This window comes from Xyrauchen texanus, chromosome 2, assembly GCF_025860055.1.
Source record: "Xyrauchen texanus isolate HMW12.3.18 chromosome 2, RBS_HiC_50CHRs, whole genome shotgun sequence".
NCBI classification, from domain to species: Eukaryota; Metazoa; Chordata; class Actinopteri; order Cypriniformes; family Catostomidae; genus Xyrauchen; species Xyrauchen texanus.
In genome coordinates, this window is record NC_068277.1 from 61,912,265 (window position 1) to 61,931,949 (window position 19,685).

The 19,685-nt window shown below is 36.2% G+C and overlaps 1 protein-coding gene and 1 long non-coding RNA gene across 3 annotated transcripts; both read left to right on the forward strand.

The window, feature by feature from the left end:
* Positions 1-1,049: 1,049 nt before the first annotated feature.
* LOC127618804 (uncharacterized) lies at positions 1,050-4,525 on the forward strand. 2 transcript variants are annotated; one of them, XR_007967509.1, is made up of 4 exons: positions 1,050-1,181; positions 1,707-1,771; positions 3,842-3,986; positions 4,474-4,525. It is a non-coding gene; the product is annotated as an uncharacterized LOC127618804 (long non-coding RNA). The 2 variants fall into 2 exon arrangements; XR_007967510.1 differs by lacking the exon at positions 3,842-3,986 and adding an exon at positions 2,002-2,068 and having other exon boundaries at positions 4,474-4,520.
* Positions 4,526-11,751: 7,226 nt separating this feature from the next.
* On the forward strand, positions 11,752-14,427 carry LOC127655713 (macrophage mannose receptor 1-like). The gene is made up of 5 exons (XM_052143665.1): positions 11,752-11,832; positions 12,197-12,574; positions 12,724-13,074; positions 13,198-13,473; positions 14,342-14,427. The coding sequence occupies exons 1-5, from the start codon at positions 11,775-11,777 to the stop codon at positions 14,425-14,427; spliced, it is 1,149 nt and encodes a 382-aa protein (XP_051999625.1). The 5' UTR covers positions 11,752-11,774.
* Positions 14,428-19,685: the final 5,258 nt, after the last annotated feature.

A 19,685-nucleotide genomic window follows, 5' to 3' on the forward strand; every position in this document is an offset into this window, starting at 1 on the left:
GAGTTTATATCCATATTTTTTGCTTCTTTCTCTCTCCACATCACCAGAAAAACGTAATTAATGATGATTACTATTATACCACTCTAAATTTACCTATTGATTAAATTTATTACGGTACCTGTATACACTACTATACATTTATACATTGTGTTGTTCCTTTTTTTAATATATATATATATATATATACCCTTATGAAACAAAAATATATTGCCATATATTGGAAAATATCATGTGATATATTAGGCAATATATTCCCATATATGGGATTTCATATTTATATTTTCCAATATATTGCAATATATGCATAGACCATATGTATATGTATTGACACATATAAAAAAATATATTACATGTAATAGTTTGTCTTTATATGCTTTAATATACTGCAATATATGCATGTTATATATATATATATATATATATATATATATATATATATATATATATATATATATAATATATGATTTTACTTTCTTTTATACTTTTTATACTTTATAAATAATACTTTCCAAATAAACAACTATAGCATATGCATGAACATGCATGGCATAGCTATATAGCCTAAATAAAATAGTGAAGACAAAAATCTGCATTGCACAAATAACAGTTTTATTGAAACACAGTAGCAGAGATCACATTCACTCTTTACTGTAAATTAGAAAGATTACAAAGACTTTCACTGATTTTTTCCATTTTCTACGTTTCTAAGCACCGACTGCTTCAACCAGAATACTTAGCGCGACGGAGCGCATGCGCAATGCTAGAGCGGGAAGGTTTGATTCAGGCGCGAGGAGAGGACGGTTAAACAGGGAAAGAGACACCAACAACAAGGAGGCGGTATAGCATTACATTACATTACAGTTGCAAAAATGTCAAAATATAGGTTTGCCCTTGTTAGTTGGGCGAAGGGACCTGACAGAGATCAAACCAGCATCCCCTGATAGCAATAGACTCCGGGGCGGATCCGCCCTCAAACCGCCAGGTCCGCTGTTCTGTCAGACTCAATTCTGCCATGCGCACAGAATATGCCCCGCCTACAGACAGCGCACTGTCAACTCGCGGACTCGCTACAGACGCTGGGCGGATTCGCTGACTGAACGCGCCTATTTTCAACCGTCACCATCACTGAATCATTCTCCACAGTGGAAAAGCTGCCTTCAGTTCAGCGAGGACGGAACACGGTAAGAATAGTTAAAATATGCTTTATTTGTACAGTTAACGTTACTTAGCCTGTAATATTCATACCGTTCAACATACCGATGTTTTTATTTCTGAAATGATTGTGGCAAAACAACTTAGCAAATTGTCATTGGCGTAGATTTGAGTAAAATGTATTTGGTAATTAATAACTCTGATTAAAAATATATTTGGATGGAATTATTTCTCTCTGGGAGGTGAGGTCACGTAAGTTAGCTCTCCGGATTTTTATCAAACCCTGAGCGCATATTTTCTCCACTTTCCAGTAAAATGTCAGGCGAGAAATGATCGTGTTAGGCCTACCGAACTTTTTAAAACTGAATTTCTGTTATAACGTTAGTTTAAGTCCATTTGTGTTTACATTTTGACAGTTCCACCACCCCATGTAATGTTGTTTCAGAAAAATTAATTAATATTATATAAAATCATGATACTGTGTGTGTGTGTGTGTGTGTGTGTGTGTGTGTGTGTGTGTGTGTGTGTGTGTGTGTGTGTGTGTTCTGTTGCAGCTTACAGTTCGTTCAAGTGCCACCAGTTTTTTTGGAGTTTCATCTTTTCCATTCATCTGAGTAAGGTAAGATTAAATAGTACTGTTTCAAACTTGATTTAGCCAGCTGGTCCAGACACTGCTCCAGACTACAACATTTAGCCTAACTCTCTTCTGCTAAACTAGTTTGAGTCTATTTTTGTTTACATCATGACAAATATATTCTCCACCACCTCCCCATGTAATGTTGTTTCAGATAATTATTTCATATCATATTAAGATACTGTGTGTGTGTGTGTGTGTGTGTTCTGTTGCAGCTTACAGTTCGTTCAAGTGCCACCAGTCTGGTTTTGGAGTTTCATCTATTCCATTCATCTGAGTAAAGTAAGATTAAATACTGTTTCGAACCGTTTTCAAATTTAGCCAGCTATTTTGTCAAATACTGACACTGGTCCACACTACAGCATTTAACACTTTTCTACTAGTTTGAGTCTATTTTTTTTTTACATCATGACAAATAAATTCTCCACCAAAGTGGAGTACCAAACTGAGAGACGCGGGGACTTCCTCGTCTCCTTGCGCTTGAATATTTAAATTGTCATGGCTTAAAAATTCGCAAATTATCAACTTCCTTGAAGATGCAGCACTGGTCCGATCGGGCAAATTGACAGTTCCGGCAACTGGCCCAAAATTTCAGTATTCGGTACCAATACCAGTGAGAATCCACGGTTCTCGGTACCAAAGCTTAATTTAGAATAAACTTACATATATTATTAAAGTGTATATCACGGTTAGAAAGATGGAAACTGTAGTATTAAAAACACTTTACAATAAGATTCTATTTGTTAGATAACAGATAAAATGACCTAACAATAAACAATAGTTATATACTGTAGCAATTATTCTCCTTGGGGTTAATTTAAAAATGTTAGGGCTGTAACGATACACCAAACCCACGATTCGGTTCAGTATCGCGATTCGATCACGAGGCGGGAGAGATTTTGAGAGAAAAAAATATACCGGTATTTTTATTAAATAACATTTGAAAAACCTGTATAAACTGAACACCAAAGAACAATATTAACTATGCAAATTATTAAACTAAACTAGGCAGTGTAGGCTGCTGCTTTTGGGTTGTTTTCTGTGCTCCAACTAAATTGATTTCGGGATGGTGCCGTAGGATATGCATCTTCATGTTGGACGTGTTACCGGTTCACATTTGAGGAAGCTTCTTAAAACACTTAGCCTACGGCAAATTGTGTGGGTCTTGTAGACTACACGATTGCCATCCTTATTCTCCACCGCTAGCCGAAATGTTGCCATACTGCTGACTTAAATGTATTGGGAGGGTCCGCAATCTCTGGGTTGTTTTCCATGTTTCCTCACGTTATTTAACTAGCTCGCGTCACATGGAAATGTATAGTCACATGATACGTAGGCTACTAGGCTAACGTAAAAAGATGCTTACAAGTAAACTTTTTTTAATAGTTGGTTGGGATAAGTCACTGAGTATTTAATTATAGAATATCAAATAGGTTGTGCGATTATTGTCTAAAAAATCTCTCCATGTTTTCGGTGCTAATGCGGTGATGATAAGGGGCGCTGCCAATAAAGCACCAAAAAGCTGTCACAAAGAACCGGCAAAAGTAATGATTATGAATATGTCAAATATAGCAAGGAGACATTTTAATTGTTTATTAATAAATAATAATAATTAATGGCTAATGAAGGAGAAAGACGCTGAAGCCACCTGCTTTCTTCTCGACAAGTCAGTCAATGTTACGGTCTAAATTACAAGCTTTTTTTCATTGCTTGGTTGTGTAATTCATTATATAGGCAGCATAACAGTAGAACATGTATAGTTAAACTCGATGAACTGCTATTCAAAGACATGTTGTCATAGCTTCTTGGCACATAACGGCTACCATAGATGCAACACGCATTTGAAAAAGCAAGGCGCTAGAGAGCACAATTCGTTTGAATGCAAAATACAATTTCACCGCTAGATGGGAGAAATTCCTACGCAGCGTACCTTTAACATTTTAAGCAAAATATCTTTTATCAGCCATTTTATAAATGTTTTTAATGGTCTTCCAGCCAATCAGAAAGTCATATTGTTATGCCTATAATAAATAACACATTTTTGTTACATTTTAGATTTCCTCCCTGGCAACTATTGGGGTGTCACATGGAACATCCTTTCCCGTATGTTCCATGACGATGTTGGGAGGAGGATCAATTGGAAGGGCATGAATGGGAAAAAATCATTCAATCAGATGGAGTCTTAAAAAGTTACTCCTGTGTAAGTAAATGTATTAAATATTGTCTGGCTAAAAAAAACTTGGTTTTTTTTAACAGTTTTAAACTGAAACAGTAACACTTTTTTTGTTTAAAATGTACAACATTAATGTAAGGAGCAAGTATATCATGAATCCATCTTCCAAAGTGTGATTTGTCTTATCCTGAATCACTACAATACACCTATAATAAGTGTTTATATTCTGACTATTTTAGACAGAGATGCCAACCGCTACGGAGTATCCCATTACCTGCCGTGACTTGCCATAGAAATAAACCAAGAGAAGTAGCTCTGGCTACAATGTTCTACCGCAAGATGCATACGTTTCTGTTTATTAACCGCTAGAGCCAAAAGTTACAGTGTGCATATAAATGTCAGATTGTACACTTTTGTTTTAAAGGCAGTGGTTATGTCTATCCTTTAAAAAAACAACTTGGTAGTTTCAATGTGATTTCATGTCATTTAATGAAAATCTGCTTGTGTATTACAGGTGCTGTGAGAAAGAGCCATGTCTCCCGTGCCGCCACCAATGACGAGATTACTGAAGAATGTAATACGGTGGTTCAACCTGGCAGCAGATAGGGAAGCTCAAGGAGCCGTCCCACTGTCAGCATCCTGACCCAACAGTAGTGAATTTTTTTAAATATTTTTTAATGTTTTTTCATTTAGTAAAATGTTTTTAAATCAATAAAACAATGTTCTTGAAACAATTTATGGTTGAATTTCATTTTTCTGTAATGTCTATTCAATGTAGCCTATACATGAATAAAACTATTAAAATAGTAAAAAAATAGTAAATACATTTATAGACTTTAATGACCTATTTTTTTTATATATATAGTTTTATTGTTACTGGCTAAAAATTATGATTTTCAAATTTTTAATGATTTCATGTTTTATTAATATTAATAAAGGCATACACATTAATAACTATTCAAGCTTTTATAGAGCAATCTAGTCTATCTAAAAAACATTAGATTTGAAACATTTCTGTAGTTTTGGCCAGATTACTAGTTTTGAATGAGGGATCTGAAAGGTTTTCAGACCGAAATGAACGGGTCCAGATCGGATCCGCGGCGGGTGAGCTGCTTTATCAGCGGATACGGGTAGGGTCTGCTGCGGATCTAGTCTGGATCCGCAATCCTTATCCGTTCCGGATTCGTTGCGCTGTGCAAGTGGACTCCGTTCCGGAGCTTGTGATACCTCCATGGCAGATCCGTTCCGGAGTCAGTTTGCTATCTGGGTCGTTCCCATCAGCTGGATAATTGATTTTGACCCAGCTGATACTGACAAACAAGACATATTTTGTGGAATGTCGTACAACTAACCACAAGAAGCCTACTAATGGATGGCCCGTCGAACATGCTGTTGTTCTTCAGTTAGCAGGCAAGTCGGTCTTTACACACTCACACTTATTTCCTACCAGTTATTGTATTAGCAAATACAGTTACAGAATGTCTGTTGTTCTGTTTATCTATCAAAATGTGTGTCCAATTGACTGGTTTACAATGGCTAACTAGCTCTAATTGTGTAAATGTATCCCATGATGTTTGTATGTTTTACAATGGCTAACGTTAGCTTTACCCAGATCTGCATAGATCATTTTTAAAAGTGCCATGGTTTCCCCCTATAACATGATATTTGGGTATTAAAGTAGGGTAATTGATATTGTTTGGTCAAAACAAAAGTTGTTTTTTTTTATTTTTATTTTTTTATTAGAAGGTTAAAACGCTACATATTCTGATAGTAATCATTGCTAAAGAGTGTTTGTTCAGTAACAGGAGTCCCCATATCTCTCCAGCTCTTTAATGAAAAGAAAATACTTTTTCAGGTAGGTGACAAATGTTAGCCAATCAGAAAAGAGTACCCATTTATTAGCTTAAATTTTATGTTTCAGTTCTAATTATGTCAGCTCAATTCTTTGTGTCATCACTTCCAATTTAAATTGTTTAATCTGTATCCTGTGTGAATTATTTCTCCTGGTTGGACAAAATTGGAACTGAAACTAAACTGAAAATGCATTTTCTGTTGAATGAAGATCTAGAGAGACATGGACACTCCTCTTACAGAACAAACACTCTAATGAACTCTATCATAATATAGAGCTATTTAACAATTGTTTTTCCATTGACCAGTTGGTTTACAGGACTAATATCAATTCCATCCATAGACACAAAACAAAACAATTCATGGCACTACCTCTTTAAAGAAGTCTGAAAATGGGACACATAATAATGTTTTTATTTATTCTCTAGTATTTATTATTCATTGTAATGGTGTTGATATTTGGCATAAAGAAAATCTATCCCTCTACATGAATGTAGAAAAAGAGGCTACACTCAGAGCTGCTGAGCGGGAACTCTATCCAGATATCATGCCGGGCAAGAGAGTGAGAAAAGCAAAATGCCTGGACTTTGGTGATGAAGATACCAGTAGTGGCGACAAAGTCTCTGGCTCTGGAAATTCTAAACAGGTAATTAAACAGCAAAGATTGATATCACATTAGGGATCATTTGTGTATTGGCTTATCCATGATTAAATATTAAAAATGACCATCTTTGCCCTATAGAAAAAGGCCAAAGTTGCTGCACAAAGACAGGCGGAGGAGGAACTACTGTCAGAGGACAGTCAGTTCAGAGCAGAATCATCAAGCCAGGAAAACAACGACCTTACCAGAGACCTGCAGAGCCAGATCAAGGCCTTACAGAAGGAAAACACCAAACTGCGGAACATGGTAGTTAAAGGCAAGTATTGAGTATTATATCATCAAATATTACTCTATATCAAATGGTATTAATCCATTTAGACCTGAAGGTGATTCTAAATACTCTTTCTAAATCTAGAAAGCATTCGCTGCCCACCTATGTGGTCAGATAGGTTGGCCGCATGCATTTTCAGAGCATGTTTGAAGAATAAAAAAAACTCAGATTTATATAGAGCTTTTCAAGATATTAAAAAACGCTTTACCAAAGAAAGAAAGAAACAAACAAACTTTATTAAAAAAATAACTATTTTCTTAAAAGACTAAGAAAATAATGAACAAAAATCACTTAAATTAAAAAGATGAAGAATTAAAAGAAGGAGGGGAAAACGAGTCTAAAAAGGTGGGTTTTGAAAATGTCAAGGATGACACTTGAAGAAACATTTGTCACTCACTTACACTCGGGTTGTTATTAGGTTGCAATTTGTTCCATGTGATTGTGCACGTATCTTAACTTGTTCCTGTTCTATGGAATGATTTTAATCTCAATATTATTAATGAATGCACACACAATTATGCATGTACTAGATAGATGTTGTGAATGTATTTTACTAACCACAAACAAATGCCATTTGATTTGAATCTGTGGAATTCGGGATTGAATGATTGTGCAGCGATTTGTACAAATACAGACATGTTTGCAAATAAACATGTTCTGTTCTACATTAATAAATCAAAAATTGCTCATGCAAAAATGAATCCGTGCATTTGTGGATCAGAAGACACGCGTGCATTTATTGACATCTTGTTCGACTCGATCGTGTTCGTGTTCGTGTTCTGTTCTCAAAGATGTTGACGACCGCCCCTCCAAAGATGTTGATGATGCTGAGAGTGACGGCCCAGGTGAAACGTCACTTTGCACACCTTGCAGACCTTCACAAGTAAGTATTTATTAATTGGTAAATTTCGAACAAACATTAAAACTTAAAGCATTTTTGGCATTATATTGCTTGTGGTGATTATTCCCTGTTTATCTCTTCACTTATGCTCTTTATTTTTTTGTTTGTTTGTTTACAAAAGGTGAAAATCGGGAATGATGGAACCATCACTGTCTCGTCACATTGTTGGGAGACTGCAAAAGCTTGTACCACCCCCAATGGGATGGCACAGGTGCTACTGATGGGGCTCTTCAGTGTGGATGTCCTCCTCAAGTCCAACCTGAAAGGAGGAGTCAGCAAGCTGGATCCCTCTGCTGATCTTCGGCAGGCTCTCGACCCAAGGAAACTTAAAGCTTTACAAGGTAAATAGTTTTCAGAGCTGGTGCTTTCCAGTTTTGATTGCATCTCTGCCAGGCGGGGGAAGAGAGTTGAGATTTTCGCGAACCAGAGGGGCAGCAGGAAGAGTGAGGAGTGGGAGAGTAATCATTGTTGTTCTGTTCCACAGATGCTGTTGTAAACCAGTTTCCGATGGCCAATGAAGCTGATGTCAGAAAGTCCATAAACAGTGAATATGTGAGCTAAGACACCAGGTAAAGCGCAAAAGCGTGGTAGAAGAAGCTACTCTACCATCTTGGTAGTGAAGAACCAAGATGGACTCCTAACCAAGAGAACAGACTTCTTTTGGCAATTTTTTTCCACGGTTCCCAAAGGTCCTTGAAAGTTTGTATTTTATTTTATAAACGCACTGCTGAAAGTTTAAAATAGACATTGGTAATTGAAATTGCTTTAATTTATAATTTATATCTTGTATATTTTCTGTTCAATGGCTGTCTTTAAAAATGTTGCACTTTTAAGAAATGTAGAATCAATCACATTTCCTTTGTCTGACCATATGCAAGGTCTCTTGTTGTTTTAATAGGCCTGTGTAGCTTTCTACCTCAAATTGGGTTTAGTATCTGTGCCTGATTAAAAGAAAATAAAGGTGGCTTTTGATAGATTACCCATTAGTCTGTGTTAATATGTGGTATAAAGGTTTGCACATATATTGCAGGTTGCATATTTATTAAGTATTAATTTATATTAGATGTTACATGTACATATACTGTATATATCAACATATATGTACATACATTGTATGTGCACATATATTGTGCATACATTTTACAATATATATGTACATATATTTCCATATAATTTTACATATATTTCAAATATATTATACCATATATTAAACATATGTGACACTATATCTCTACATATATTACCAATACATTTTCCCATATAAATAGGAATACATTATGGTGGGTATTTATAAATATAAAATTGCATATATTTTGGGATATATAAACACATATATTATATATTCATGTTCAATATATTGAAAGCGGCAATCATTTGCATATTTTGCAATATATTGCAATATATTTCATGAATATATAATATATTGTATAATATATGTATCTTCAATATATTAATCCATGTATTTCCAATATATAATATATTAGAAAATAATATATTTCAAGTAATATATTGGTAAATATATTTTCCTTTCGTAAGGGTATATACATATATGTGTGTGTGTGTGTTACTGTCTGAATCCACATCTCTGAGTTTATAATCCAGTTTTGGAAATCCTTTTTGACCACTGCTAAGTGCCATACATTTGCACTGCATGCGATAACAGCTCTGGCATTAATGGACAGTTATATTTCACAATAATTCACATATAATAATTCACAATAATAAAAATGTTGACGCTCCACCACAGTGAATGGGAACTCTTAATTATTATAGCAGCAATGGAATCAAATTTTAATAAATTTTTAAATATCACATTTTAATGTAGAAACATTTCATAAATACACTTATACGTTGAGTAGTCCCAGAGAAGTTGTCGGGCTATATATCTATTTTATTTCAAATGTTTAATTACCACCTCCACATTTAAAAAATGACAGATAATTCCAAATGATGTCCTTCATTTGAATAGATAAATCAAAAGAAAACCATTTTTACCATAGGTCCTCAAATTTCATTTGAACTGTTCTTGATATGTGCGGCTTCTATATTTCCTTGTGTGTGCTTAGGAGAGAGTGATGTGGGTGACAAAACATGCGTACCCCCATTGACAGATTTATTTGGCTGCGTCTTGTTCCTACAATTTCTTGATTTGTTTAATTGCTCTTGGCCAGAATTTTGGCTTGTTCCGTATGTGAAAATGTACACTGTAAATGTCCACAGCGCAGTTCCCTCAAATACAAAGGACACAGATTGTGGAGTGATTCATTTTCCATATAACAAGTGAAACTGCAATCATGTGATCAACAAAAAGTCTTGCTTTTCCCCAGTGATTTAATTGTCAACCGAACGCATGAGTTTTATCACAGATGAGCCATGAAAATGTGCTTTTACAGACATCACCCTGAGAAGCAAATGTGATCCGAATAGGGCTATAGAAGCATAAAAGGTTAAAAAAAAAAAAAAACACCTAAAAAAAAAGAAACTATTCCTTCCACTTTCTCAGCACTGGAAGTGGTTAGAATGAGTGACAGACAGAATGGGAAAAGACTCGATTGAAATGACTACTTTGTATATTCTGTGTTTGACGTCAGATGACATGGAAGCATCGCTACATCAAAACAGTGCCATTAAACTTTTATTTTATTGATTGTTTGAATGTTTGTAACATATAAAATTAATTTTGTTGTGATATTGAAAAGACTATTTGAGCAGCTTGTTCATTATGACAACCTCTTCAGTCCCTCTTTTGCTGGTGCACAGCAGCACGAGTTCAGATCACACCAGTTTGATTGTACACCTCTGAGTCCAGCCTAGTGTAATCACACCAGTTTGATTGTACACCTCTGAGTCCAGCCTAGTGTAATCACACCAGTTTGATCACACATGCGAAAGGGTTAAGCGCATTTCTAAAAATGACTGTAAAGAAAATGCTTATCTTTGCTCGTTTCTATCCACTACGTTATGGCCATTTATATTGAGGGAGCCGTCTTGAAATTAAGGAGCAGCTTAATTACCTCCGTGCTGGGGGATAGTTTTATATGCTGGATTGAAGCAATGTACTTTGTTTTATTAAATGCTGCCAGAAGATGCTGCAGAATAAGTGTAATATCTGATATAAGAAGTGCTGAAATGAGCTGCGATGCCCACACACTGCCAACCTCCCCATACCTGGCAGTTTATGAGGACCCACTTTAAAGACCAGCTGTGGGTTAAACACTTCCGAATGTCAATGGCTGTGTTCTAAGAATTGTGTGCCAAGGTCTGTCCTTTCATTGGGCCAGTGATATCAAGCCGTCTCACACTGATAACACATGCAAGAATGGTCAAAACACATCAATGTTTTGCAAATAAAGTTTCAATCCCCTTAATTTGCATTTTTACTAATGCGAAACTCTGGAAAATCCACCTCCTCCTACAATCCATTCAGGATTTCTTATGAGCAAAAACACAGCCGTTGTGAGGACTTTCACTTGTGATCTATTATAAATATATACATATATATTCATTCATATATTGACTAGTTTGTTTAGCAAGCTGTTTTCCACATGGGGACCATTCCCACAATGTACAGTAGGTGATTTCAGATTTTAATTTACGTTAGGGAAATTTTAGGAGGAAATAAACAAGTTACAAGGAAGAATTTAGTTTATTTGCTTGACCCTTAATTTACTGACGTTCCTGATGAAAATCTGCCAAATATTTTGAATTTTGCAGCCAGTAATAACACAACATGCATTCACACTCTGCTATCTTTTCATCTTTGTTATTTTCATATTAACACAAACTAAGACACGCATACGGCTGTACACTCTGGACACACATTATAGGTCAATGCCATCATTAGTAAACAGCCAATGGGTGATAGATACACAAACAAGAAGGATGAAAAACTATGTTTTGAGTGATACTCACACACTTGATGAGGAGCTGATGAACTGATCAAGAATATCAGAATGAACTGATGAAGAAAGGAGACAAAACACAGAGGATTAAGAGAGACACAGACACAACTAGAATAAGAGAAACTCTCGTGATCTTTCATTATCTTTTCAAGTTTATTATGTGTTATTATTTATAATTATAGTCATCATATTTAATTTATATAGAATTAAACCCTAAATTTAGGTTTTTATGATCTGTATCTCTTCAGAAATGGAGCGGAATACATTTGTCATGCTTATTCTCTCAGGTAAGTTTGTGTGAGTGTGTGTTTCCCTTTTTAATAGGAAGTCAAGTCGACCTTTATATATTGAGCACATTTAAAACAAAGTGCTTTACATACAAGCAAACTGATTGAGTGATTCAAAAACAGATTGATTTAAAGTTAAAAATCACTAAAAACATTTAATTGCAACATCATGTATTTATCAATTTCAAACTGTTCAATGATCTATTCAAAAGCTACACAATGAAAATATGTTTTTAATGAAGATTTTAAAATAGCTAATGATTCCTCCATACATTAGGACCTATCCTATTCCTATAGGAATTAGTATTATCAGCATCATTACTGTGAATTGTGTGAATTTGTCTTAATATTTTTCTCTTCTCAGCTGTCTTCAGTTTATCTGCAAGTGTCCCACGTCAGTATCACTTTGTGAATATAAATTTGACCTGGACTGAAGCTCAGAGATACTGCAGAGAGAATTACACAGATCTGGCCACCATCAACAACAAGAATGACATAGAAGAGCTGCTGAAGAGTGTGAATGATGATCCGGTTCAGTTTGTGTGGATTGGGCTGCAGAAGACAGTCAGTTATAAATGGAAGTGGTCTCTGGGTGACCCTGCGTTCTACACAGGAAATGATGCACAATATCGCAACTGGGCACAGGGACAACCAAATGGTGATGGTGACTGTAGTAACATGAATCCTGGACAATGGAATGATTATGGATGTAATAACAGCTTACCTTTCATATGTTACAATGGTGAGTGCAGCAGTCTGTGGAGAACATCATCTTTAAACAAATGTAATGTATGAAATGATCATTAAACTTTATGTATTACTTTATTATTTAATTTGTCTTTTAATCATTGGAAATCAATAGCAGTGAGACCTTTTTATTTTCTTATGAAGACAGCAGTAAAGGATATATCCCTGTGAATTGGACAATGACTTGGAGAGCTGCTCAGAGATTCTGCAGAGAGTATCACACAGATCTGGTCAGTGTGAGGAACCAGACAGAGAATCAACAGATTGAGAAGATCTGGAATGATACACGTATTATATCTGGAGTCTGGATCGGTCTGTTCAGAGACTCATGGGAGTGGTCCGATCAGAGTAAATCCTCATTCAGAAACTGGATCACAGGTGTATCTGATAATGTTAGGGGGAAGAAAAACTGTGCAGTGATTTGGGTCAATAAAGTCCGTGGACAATTGTATGACAGGACTTGTAATTTAAAATATCCCTTTATCTGCCATGAAGGTTTGTAGATTCTCTACTCAATAGCATTAAATAACATCTGCAAGTATAATATATGTTTGTATAATGATTTACTCCTCCTTCATCTCACCTCTATAGTTTGTTTTTGGTCTGTTTTGTGTCCAGATAAACTGGTTTTGATTAAGCAGAATCTGAGCTGGCCAGAAGCTCTGAAATACTGCAGAGAGAATCACGTGGATCTGGTGTCAGTTCACTCTGAGCAGATTCAGCGTCAGGTGATGAATGTGGTTCAGAAGGCCTCCACTGCTGAAGTGTGGATGGGTCTACATCACTACTGTGCAATGAACATGTGGATCTGGTTGAGGGGGGAGGTTGTGTGCTATCAGAACTGGGCTGCAGGTCACGGGACCGGAGTGGATGACTGCATGCATGTACCGAGAGGTATGTGTGTGTGGGGTGTGGGGGGTTACAAACTGGTAATTACATGAATATTATGCTATAAATGTGGTTTATGAGGACATTTCTAGTGTTCCCATAATTAAAATTGCTTAAAAGACATCCTAAACAATGTTTTTATATAAAATGTTAAAATGCAGAAAGTTTTTTTTTTGAAGGTTAGGTTTAGAGGTAAGGTTAAATATATTTAGTTATATTTTTATATATTTAAATTTTTCAAATCTGTTTTTCTCTCTTTATGTTTTGCATGAAGACTGAATTAACAGGGTTCCCATTATTTTCAAGGAACAGTTTTCCAGGACATTTCCAGAACATTTTCTGTGCCCAGTAGGTGTAATATTTAAGCACAAACACACACAAGAGGTCACATGTTGTGGTTATTGAATTGGACTCAGATCCACTTATTGTGGTTATAAAACTGAATTCATATCCTGAGGTTTAAAGGCAGCATCACCACAATTCCATTGAACTCATAAAAAAGAATAAAAAAATCATCAGTCTGAACATCAACTGTTGTCTAAGGTTTACCACTCAAATGTTTTTGTAGTTAACACAACGGCAATGTTAGAAGGAAAAATAATATTTTTTCACTATATCAATACTTAAATAATTTTGTTGGAGCAAAGCAGAGATTAAATCAGATGAGCAGAGGATGTATGTGACAGTCAACCATTGATGTTGTTTCACAGAGGTGCAGCCGCCGACAGTGTCAAAATTAGGGATGCACTGATGTATTTGGCTGCCGATATTTATCGATTCATCATGACCAAATTAAAACCATCAGCATATCAGATATTGTCACATATTCCAGGCATCAATCCTGGACTCTGTTTTATCTCTGTGTTATATTTAGCTACTCTGTATCTGTGTATCTGTGTAATGTTCTGGACACCGCTAGAGGTCGTCATCACTGTTTCCTGTTTGTATTCTGTTATGTAGTTCTGTTTAGTCATTGGCCTGTTTGATTATCTGTTCCAGGTGTTTCTTGTTTGCGTGTTATCCTTTTTTGTATTTAAGTGCCCTATTTTCAGTTCTGTTTGTCAGTTGTTCATTATTCTGTGTACATGGTTGTGTGTACGCATCATACAGTGTAAGTTTGCTTCTATCTGTTCTGTTTGTTCCTGATCTGATCTGGATTTACCCGTTCTGTATTTGAATTATCTCTTGTGTTTGGATTTTGTCTACATTCTGGATTTACCCATTTGGATTGACCTTTTGAGTTTTGCACCTGGATTACATGTTTACGTTTCTTCACCTCCATCTGCACTTCAATAAACTTCAGCTTGCACTTGGATTCATCCCTCCTTTATTTACTCCCGCCAATCGTTACAGTTATAAGCATGAAAACGCTGATATGAAAAACTGATGGTTCATTTATAATTAATTAGTAACACACTTTGTAAACTTAAATGCACAATCCAGAAATAATAATAGCCACAATATGTTGAAGAGTTGGCACTCATTGACAAATGTAATATAATTTTTATTGTTTTGTCTCGTTCTCACGTTAAATTTACCTATAATAATAATAATAATACATTTTATTTGTAATGCGCCTTTCTCAGACACAAAGCGCTACAGCATGTACAGAACAAAACAATCAAACATGTGAATAAAAATATATATAGAAGTATCAAAAAAAGAAAAAAATACATAATAAATAAATAAATAAATTATAATAATACAATTATAAATTTAAAACTTGACTAAAAAGATGTGTTTTAAGAAGTTTCTTAAAACAATCCACAGAATCAGCATCCCTAATAGATGAGGGTAGTGTGTTCCATAACTTATTTGCGTTATAGGAAAAGTCCCTTCCCCCCCATGATTTTTAATTTACAACGAGGCTGACACAGAGAGAGAGAGCCAGCAGAGCGGAGAGAGCGAGCGGGAATGGATGGAGTAACCAAATCACAGATGTAATCTGGAGCCAACCCATGTACTGCTTTATAGGCTAAAATCAGAATTTTATAATCAATACGTGGCTGAACTGGAAGCCAATGCAGTTGCTGGAGCACGGGTGTAATGTGATGGCGTGAGGATGTATGAGTCAAAACACGTGCAGCAGAGTTCTGTATATATTGCAACGTCCTAATAGAATTTGCTGGTAAACCCGCAAAAAGAGAGTTACAATAATCAAGCCTTGATGTAATGAAGGCATGGATTAGCTTCTCTGCATCAAGCCTAGAGAGAAATGGTATAATACATGCAATGTTCCTCAGATGGAAGAAAGCAACCTTTGTTATGTTTTTAAAATGTGAATTAAAAGTTAGCTGGGCATCAAAAATCACGCCCAAGTTACGCACCTGGCCAGAAGGGGAGAATTGGGTATGGTCTACTGAAATTTAAAAATCCTTACATTTATTGACATTAATTGGAGTACTAATTAATAAGATTTCAGTTTTGGAGCAGTTTAGTTTTAGAAAGTTGAGTTTCATCCACGCTTTAATTTCCAACAAACAGTCAGAAAGTTTTGAAGAGGAAGAGTTAAGATCAGGCTGAGAGCTGATATAAATCTGGGTGTCATCCGCGTAACAGTGAAAGCTCAGGCCCAATAAAACAGGACCCAAAACTGACCCCTGAGGGACACCCTGACACAGAGGCACAGTCAGAGATCTGTTAGAACCCAGGTAGACAAATTGAGAACGATCTGAGAGGTAAGATTTAAACCAATTTAACACAGTTCCAGACAGACACATATGCAATCTTTCCAATAATATGCTGTGACATATGGTATCGAATGCAGCCTTAAGGTCTAACAAAACCAAAATGCCACAAGCTCCAGAGTCGGCCATAACAAGGAGGTCATTCAGGATCCTGACTAGAGCAGTCTCTGTACTGTGTCCAGATATAAACCCGGATTGAAAATTTTCTAGTAGGCTATTCATACAGAGATGAGTATGGAGTAGGCCAACAACCACACGCTCAAGCACTTTTGCCAGGAAAGGTAAATTAGAAATGGGTCGATAATTTGACATATCGGTGATATCACTCCCAGGCTTTTTAAGAACTGGGGTAACTGCAGCCATTTTTAGAGCAGAAGAGACATTCCCTGTATTGAGTGAAGCATTTACAATAGCAGTGATGTGGGGCACAATGACAGGCAGACAGTTTTTCAAAACAGTCGTAGGTAGTGGATCAAGTATGCATGTAGTAGAATTCATTGACAAAACAAGTTTAGAAATAAAATCAAAATCAACAGTACTGAAACTTGAAAAAGCAAGACCATAGAGATTAGGAGAATGCACCTCAACAAACTCAGAAGCATCCTCACAGGCAATGGCGTTATAAATATTCTCAATCTTAGATGAAAAATAATTGAGAAATGCATTACTGTAATGAAGACCCAGGTTGGTTGGGATCCATCAGCGATTTATTAAGGTAGGCAATGTCAAGTACAGGCGAAGGTAATTGGCAGGCAAACAGGAATGTACAGCCAGGCAGTATCGTAGTCAAACAGGCAAGGGATCAGGGCAGGCAGTAATTATCTGTGGTAGAGGGTCAGGCGTAAACTCAGTAAATGCAGGTGGCAGACAGACGTAGACGGTATAATCAGACAAGGGTCAAAACACAGAGAATCAGGAATGACAGTGATAAACGCTCAGAAATGCAGCCGGAGCAAAACAAGACTTCGCAATGAATGAGCATGAAGACGTTGTTTAAATAGTGTGAAGTTAATGACAGTCAGCTGGAGCGTAATCACGCCAGGTATGTGGGTTTATGGGAAATGTAGTTTAATAGTCAATACTCGGGTGAAACCGATCTCCGGTGGCCGGTTGAGGAGGCGCCTTCACCGGCGTTCGTAACAATTACACTGCTCAATGGTAGGACAGTTTAAGTTACTGGGAGATTTAATTAGATTATCAACTGTTCTAAACAGAACTCTGGGATTTCAGATGTTACTACTAATAATAGTAGAATAATATGCCGCTTTTGCAGCTTTGAGAGCTTTACGATACTCAATCTAATGCTGATCAAACATTGATCTATGAACTGTGAGGCCAGATTTTTTATATTTCCGTTCCAACTGCCTGCCTATCGCCTTCAACTTGCGCAACTCAGATGTATACCAAGGAGATGATCTCTTAAAAGAAACAACACGTTTTTTCAAAGGGACAAACTCATCCAGAATAGATGTAAGAGCAGCATTATACTGGTCAATAGAGGCCGCAACTGGTAAATCACCCATAGTATGACTAAGAAGATCAAGATCAATATCACTGATTTTCCTAAAACAGATAACACGTTCTTTCACTGTCTGCAAAGGAGGAGGAGTTAGATTGAACGTGAGGAGCTTATGATCACTTATACATACATCAGTACACTCAAGTTGTTCAATAAGTACTCCTGAGGTGCAAACCAGATCTAATATATGTCTGTGTTTGTGTGTCGGAAAATTAACATGCTGAGTGAAGTTAAAACATTCTAGTGTATCCATGAAACACACAGCATTATTGCAAGCCATATTGTCAACATGAATATTACAATCACCAGTTAAAAGAATAACTGGACAGAGTGCACTGGCAAGTGTCAAACACTCAGTAAATTCAGAAAATAAATGCAGAGTTAAGTTTGGGAGGACGATAAATATTTAACACAATAAATGATGAGAGACCATTCAGCTTAAAGGCCAAACATTCAAATGATGAAAAGCACAGCAATGAAACCTCAGTTACTGCAACATCAGATCTGTAAATAACAGCAAGACCGCCACCTCTACCGGTGGTGCGGGGCTGCAAGATAAGTGTAGCCAGACAGAGCACACATATTTAGATTGAAATAGTCATTTGGCTGATGCCACGTTTCACAAAGGCAGAAAAAGTCCATTTTTTTGTCCAAGACAATGTCACAAAGTAAAGCCACTTTATTGTTTATAGAGCGAGTGTTCAAATGTGCAAACCTGATTGTGTCAAGACGGACACCCCAGCTAGATGGAGTAGACTTCTGGAGGTAGGAGAAGTTAGCAGGGCAGACATGACGCAAAGATAAATGGCGGCAATCCAAACGCCTTTGCGACCAAACTGAGTTTATACCGGCTCCGCTTGAATGCAGATTCTGGCGGGAGCCACGATGAACGTATTTTGGCCGGCGGAGAAGTTGTAGCGATTGCAGTTTTTCCCAAACACCAGTCGCAAGGGGCGCAAGATGACTAAGCTGTAAAAGTTCCATGGCAGAGTATTTCAGCATAGTGCAATCCGGGAGGTCGAAATAAATCTTGCCGTAAACTCCAAATAATGCCAGTATAAAAACAAATAAAATCCAGCAAGGCCGTATATTAGCAGCTGGTAACATCAGCCGATATAAAACGAGTCAACAGCACAATAAAATAAACAATTTAACGTGCTGATGAAGAAGCGGCAGCCAAAATTGCGCCAGCGTCCTCTCCCCCTAATGTTCCGTCAATCCTAAGGCTGCATGATGAGGGAAACCATCCAAAATGGTTTGAAACCAGCAGAATTTGACTTGTGTTCAACAGATCCAATCCTTGTTCAATGGAAATTATTTCTTGTTTGAACAGTGAAAACACTTTTTGTACCTCTTTGTACATTTTTAAAGCATAATTTCAAAGAAAAAAAAGTGATCTGATAACAAATTATATAGGGGCAAATTATCAGTATCAGCCAATGTTGTTGTTGTTGTTTTGTTTTTTAAATCGTTATTGGCCAAAACTTTTCATATCGGTGCATAACTACAAAAAAACTATACAAATCTGTGTATTTGAAGGCTGTCCCGAGTCCCGATCGTCACCCAGTTTTTGCATATGTAACAAAAACCAAGATAGCCACACAGTCAAACTGTTTTAGTGTACTTATTTCCAGGACATTTAGGTATTTTTCTTATTTTCCATGACTAGAAAACTGCATTACAAAATTCCAGGTTTTCCAGGACGTGTGGGAACCCTGACAAGCTGTTTTCAGTAATCTCGACCACCATCATGTATTAGTATTTATTTATTTATTTATTTATTTATTTATTTATTTATTTTTGAACATTATATTTATTGAATTTTAACAAAACAAGCAAGTGATACATTTGACATAAGCTTAATATTTCACAACTTAATCCCCAAAGTAAAAAGTAAAAACATCACATAACAGAGTAATAAAGACAATGTTAAAAAATAAATAAATAAAATAAATAATAATAATAAAAAAAAATTAAAAAAAACAACAACAACTCGGCAGTCAGCTTTACTT

Excerpts from the sequence above, each read along its gene's own strand:
- LOC127655713 (XM_052143665.1), top strand. The coding sequence starts at position 11,775 with ATGATCTGTATCTCTTCAGAAATGGAGCGGAATACATTTGTCATGCTT. Across the intron at positions 11,833-12,196 it reads TGTCATGCTTATTCTCTCAG|CTGTCTTCAGTTTATCTGCA; the intron begins GTAAGTTTGTGT and ends TTCTCTTCTCAG. Across the intron at positions 13,075-13,197 it reads TCCCTTTATCTGCCATGAAG|ATAAACTGGTTTTGATTAAG; the intron begins GTTTGTAGATTC and ends TTTTGTGTCCAG.